Here is a 5,956-nt window from a genome sequence, read left to right on the forward strand (position 1 = left end):
ACTTTACTGTATAATGCCAAACCTATTTAGGAGGGAAAAGGAAAGAGAAATCCCTTACTCACTCAAAGAACTATGGCTCTAATTTCTAGAGCCAGTTGTAACACTTTTCAGGGCCTTCTCCTGCTTTGATTGTAATTCTCTAGAGAAATGGGTAGTCAAACACTAGAGGGCTGCTTATTTTTTTAGGGTTTTTTTTTTAAACAGCCCATGAGCTAAAAATTGTTTTTACATTTTTAAATAAAGTTTTATTGTATTTTAAAACATAAAAGTCATTTTTTAGATAGGGCCCTACAAAAATAGCCAGATTTTTGTTATCTGGATTCTTGCTCTGGAGTGTATATCTTGCTTTTCAAAGAGTCAGCAGGACTGTGGATGATCCCCTGGCCAGTTGATAGCTCACCACCATATAATTTCATACTCCATCAAACTGGGTTAAAGAACATCTTTGTACCTTATAAGGGGTAAAGAAGCAACAGTTCTTCTTCAAAGGGCTCTTCTTTAAATTTAGACTTCTTTACACTTCGTTTACAGGTAACAAAGTGTAGACCTTTCATTTAAAACCTACCACCTAGGGGTGGCTAGGTGGCACAGTGGATAAAGCATAGGCCCTGGAGTCAGGAGTACTTGGGTTCAAATCAGGTCTCAGACACTTAATAATTACCCAGCTGTGTGGCCTTGGGCAAGTCACTTAACCACATTTGCCTTACAAAAACCTAAAAAAAAGCAAAAAAAAAAACCCTACCACCTCACTGTTTACTAACTGCCTTTTATTTTCTGTGGTAACATCACTTGGATTGGAAAAAAATCAACTGATAAGTGGTATTCTGATCAATTATCTCTCCTCTTCACTTACAATCCATCCTTTCCAATGATAAGAAACTCAGTCTCTCACAAAGCAGTTCAATCATCTTGAAGCAATTCTAATTGTTCAAGTCATGGATCCCCAGTTCCATTCTTCAGAACAACACAGAATAAAATCAACTTCCCCTTTCCATATAAATAACATATTTCAAATATGTGAAGGCGTTATCATATACTTCCCAAATCTTTCAATTACTGAACACCTCTAATTCCTTCAACTTTGTACTATACACTATATCATGATTTCTAAGCCATTTCCCTTTTTGGTTGCACTCCAGTTTGTCAATATTCATTCTAAAATATCCCAACCATATTTTAAACATTTTTATTCCTTTTCACTTTCAGCACCTAGTTTGATGGATGGTGGCTGTGAGGAAAAAACTTACATGTTTGCAGTTCTTTAATTCTTTTTGAAGGAATCACCTGCAAAACAAAAATCAGTCAATATTAGATATGAATACATGCATAACTTATCATCATCATACACTGGAAGATTATTAAGATTAAGAATTTGTGAGAAAATAGCTAAAGACAATTTAAAAGGCTTTAATAAAAAGGGCAAATATGAAGAGCTCAGAAACAAATTTTCTAAGAGTTCAAAAAAAAAAAAAAAGGAAAATTATGGGAGCATGGAAAATTTTTACCTGTCAGATCTAGAGACAATGAATTTATGACCGAACAAGAGATAGAGAGCATTTCAGTATGTAAAATGGATAATTTTAGTGATATTAAATTTAAAGGTTTTTTTGGACAAAGCCACAGTAGCCAAGATTAGAAGGAAAGCAAGAAACTGGGGCAGGAGGGAGGTGATTTTATACCAAGTTTCTCTGATAAAAGACTCATATAGAGAACTGAGTAATTCTCCAATTGATAGATGTGAAAGGATACGAACAGGCAGTTTTCACGAAAAGAAATCAATATCTAAAGTCACATGAAAAAATGCTCTAAATCACTACTGATTAAAGAAATGTAAATTAAAACCTCAAACATATTAGATTAGTTATTAAGAAAGAAAAGGGAAATGACAAATGTTGAAGGAGATATGGAAAAACTGGAAAGCTATTTTACAGTTGGTGAAGTTGTGAACTGATCCAACCATACTGGAAGGCAATTTGGAACTATGCCCAAAGGGTTTTAAAATTATACAATATCACTACTAGGTATGTATCTCAGGAGATCATAGGAAAAGGAAAAGAACCTATATATACAATATTTAAATTAGCTCTAATTGTGGTGAGAACTGAAAATTGAAGGGATACCCATCAATTGGGGAATGGTTAAACAAATTGTAATATTTGATTGCTTTTATTTTTCCATTTCATAAAATAATACAAACATTTCATTATTCATTGGGTATCCATCGCACCTTGGAAAGGAGGCAGGTAGCATAAATTTTGAGAAGTCAGTGATATATTGGTTATTCATTACAATAAGAGATGGGACATCTTGTCAACTTATTGGTATGTGATTATGATAGAATACTACTGAGCTCTAAGAAATGACAAGCAGAACACTTTCAGAAAAACTTGAGAAGACTTATATGAACTGATCCAAAGTGAAATGAGCAGAAGCAAAACACTGTACATAGTAAAAGCAATACTATACTGTACTATAAATGACTTAGAATAATCTCAGCATTATGATGTTCCAAGACAATTTTGAAGGATTTATTATGAAAAATGCTTTTTACCTCCAGTGAAAGATCTGATGGAGTCTGAATGCAGATTGAAGCAGACCTTTTTTACATAATTTTTGGTGGGGTTTGGTTTTGAAACATGGTTATTATGGAAATGTTTTGCAAGACTACACTTGTAAGGGGCAGCTAGGTGGCAGAGCACTGGCCCTGGAGTCAGGAGGACCTGAGTTGGAATCTAACCTTAGACACTTAATAATTACCTAGCTGGGTGACCTTGGACAAGTCACTTAACCCTATTGCCTTGTAAAAAAAAAACAAATAAAAAAGACCACACTTACATAATCTATTGCCTATTCAATGAGAGGGGAGAACATTTCAAAAAAATTTTAAATTAATGTTAAATTAATGTTTGCATGTAATTGAGAAAAAAGACAAAATAATAATCAAGGGATTGTTAATCTATGTCATGAAAACCAGCATGATACTGTACTGTATAATCAGAAGATCTAGTTCTTGTACTGACTCAATCATTTATTAATTAGTTTGGTTGAATGAACTTGGATGAATCACTTCTAAGCCTCTCTATTTCCTTATCTGTAAGATGAGATCAATACCATCTGTTCTGCCTTACTGGATTATTGTGAGACTCTAATGAGCTTATATAAAGAAAAAATTTTTAATTTACTAAGTGATATTTTTCTGACAACAATGAAAGGAAGTCATTACTATGGAGCAAGATTTGGGACAACTGTTCCCCTGTGTGAGTTTCACATGCATGCATTAGTTGATAGTCACCATGAACCTTCACTTCCCTCCTATACTAATACTTGATTCATTACCACATTACTTGTCATCTTTGGTTGTAATGCAATCAAGGGGTTCTGACAGTTCCTCCTAAACTAATTAAAATGTACAATCTCTCTCATGTACCTCTGAACCCCTCCCTCATTAAACCAGAGAATCTTCTTTCCCAATCAGCTTTTTCTCTTTCAAGTTCTCTAGTTTCATAGGCTTAAATATCTATCATTAACTATTCATTTTAATATATATATATATAAATTCATTCTTTCAAGATTTTATTACCTTTAAAAGATATAGTAATAATTTCCACAGTCTCTATGGGAGAGATGATTTAAAGTAGAGAAAAGGGGCGGCTAGGTGGTACAGTGGATAGAGCACTGACCCTGGAGTTAGGAGTACCTGTGTTCAAATCTGGCCTCAGATACTTAATAACTACCTAGTTGTGCGGTCTTGGGCAAGCCACTTTACCCCATTGTCTTACAAAAATTTTAAAAATAAATAAAATAGAGAATAAAGAACTAAACATGCTTATATAAAATAAGTCAAGATAAATCTAATAATCAGAACCATAGAACAGGAGTGGATTCATCCCAACTTTGACTTTGACTCTGTAACTTTAAATTATTGTGGCCAAGTGTCTCCATCTGAAACATGGAAATAGTTTTCTCAGACTTTCCAAGGCTGTTAGAAAGACAAATTAGGAGATTATCGTAGCAAGAAATAAATTTATAGAAAAAAAGTTCTATATAAATTCAAAGGTCATTAAAATAGTATTAACAATAACAGCATTAATATAAGGCTTGAATTTGCAAAATTTTTTTTTTACATCTTAACTCATTTAAACTTGAGGACAACAGTGAGTGAGGTAGACACTGTGGTATGATTATCCCTATTTTACTGATAAAGTTGAGCTTTAGAGAAGTTAAGTCATAGTTACAGAGCTAGCATAAAGGAAGATAAATGGTTCTTCCTGATTCTATGCTCAGCATTCTAAACAGAGTACAAGGTGTAATTATAAAAAGGGAGGGATTATGATGTATGGGGTATAGTATTGTATTGTTACACTTAATACTTTGTTGTTTTTTGACCACTGTGCAAAAGAGGGTAATTAATTACTAGGATGATCTGGAACAGATCACAGGTACCAACTTTATGGTCAGATCTTACAATCTGATTTCACAAGAATTATCACACTTCACCCTTACAACAACCACCCTCCTTTTACAGATGAGTTCCTGAGAGTTTCATTGAGCCAAGCACAGAATCCATCATCTTCTGCCATTACTTTAGCTTTGTGATACCTTGTGTTATCTTCTACAACAAAAGCATGATCCAGTATACAGAGAGCAGATCTCAGATTTAGGAAAACTCTCCTAATTTAACACATACTAATTGTGCTTGAACTTGGACAAATTTATCAAGCTCTCTTGGCCCAGGAAACTCTCTAAGACTATAATTATCGATGTCTATTAGGTTTTTCACCATAAACTCTCCAATTCCGATGAAATAACAGGCCCAGGCCACAAAACAAAACTCCCTTCCCCAACCAGTACCCCTAACTTCTCCAGCATATTCAGCTTTCTAGTAAGCGTCGACCAGACAAGTCACTTTTCCATTTCTTCCATGGACTCCATGTTGTGGGGGTGGGGGAGGTTATTCTCAAATTCAATTGAATTTAAACACAATTAACTAAACTTTGTTTGCATTCAAGTGCTGGGCTTGGTCACAAGGCCCCGGACATTTGAGAGAAGCAATTGGAAGACCCAAAGTGGGAAGGGGTGGTGACCCCCTGCCCAGCAGCGTCACCCCCCCCTCTGCGGGAAGCCTTTCGCGGCCCCCGTCGGGCTGAGGCGTAATTGGCCCTTCCTCGTGCCCCCGGGGCTTGGTCAGCATCACGCTGGGCACACAGTGGGCGCTTCCACACAGAACAAGTTGACTGACTGGAGGCGCCTCAGCCCAGGGCGAGGGCTGGAGGTGGCTGGGTGGGGGAGGGGAGGAGGGTTGTTCAGCCGGCAGAGCCTGACTCACCAGACTTCTGGGCCCCCCTTACACCCACTTTCTTTTCACGGGCCTTCCCAGGACGTGCAAAGCGGGGGCAGCGCAATGCCACAGGGTTGGGGAGGGGGAAGCGCCGCCCGGCTGCCACCCTCCTGCTCCCGCTACCTCGTGCGGCTGCGCGGGGCGGAATGCGCGGGCGAGGAGAGGCGGTCCGGGGGGTGCTGGGTACTGCGCAGGCGCAGTGAAGGCGGCTGCGGAGGCTGGCCCGACCCTACAAATTGGGTTGGGGGAGGGGCGGGGGCAAGGAGGCCGACGTGTCTGTGTTATCCGTGTTTTCGCGCCCCGCGCTGTGCCACATCTCTCCCTGGGCCTCTGACCCGGCGAGGCATGGACCTTAATGCGGGAATTATTGACTTCACGGAGCTGGCCGCGCGGTTGGTGGTCCGCGAGGCCCGGTCTCCCCGGCACGCCCGCCTCTGAGCCTCACCCAGGCGAGGTGCGCCGGGCCCCGCCCCTGCCCGTGGGCGCGCCGGCCTCGAGCCTCGAGCTTCGCGCCGCGCCGCAGGGCCACGCGGGAAGGCGCGGGCGCGAGGCCCCGCCCCCAGGCCGCCCCTTTCCCGCCGGCCGGCGAGGGGGCGGGGCGGGGGCGGGGCCGCGCGG

The 5,956-nt window shown here is 40.1% G+C and overlaps 1 protein-coding gene across 3 annotated transcripts in view; it reads right to left on the reverse strand.

Moving 5' to 3' along the window:
* TDRD10 (tudor domain containing 10) overlaps nucleotides 1-5,825 on the reverse strand; it is a 43,307-nt gene extending 37,482 nt beyond the window's left edge. For 2 of the 3 annotated variants that reach the window (XM_074223384.1, XM_074223382.1), the window contains exons 1-2: nucleotides 5,462-5,825; nucleotides 1,248-1,284 (exon numbers count right to left, since the gene is read on the reverse strand). In XM_074223384.1, coding sequence (XP_074079485.1) covers nucleotides 1,248-1,249 — 2 coding nt within the window. In that variant the 5' untranslated portion in view covers nucleotides 1,250-1,284; nucleotides 5,462-5,825. The other variant, XM_074223383.1, reaches the window with a different exon arrangement.
* Nucleotides 5,826-5,956: the final 131 nt, after the last annotated feature.

This window comes from Macrotis lagotis, chromosome 2, assembly GCF_037893015.1.
Source record: "Macrotis lagotis isolate mMagLag1 chromosome 2, bilby.v1.9.chrom.fasta, whole genome shotgun sequence".
Lineage (NCBI taxonomy): Eukaryota > Metazoa > Chordata > Mammalia > Peramelemorphia > Peramelidae > Macrotis > Macrotis lagotis.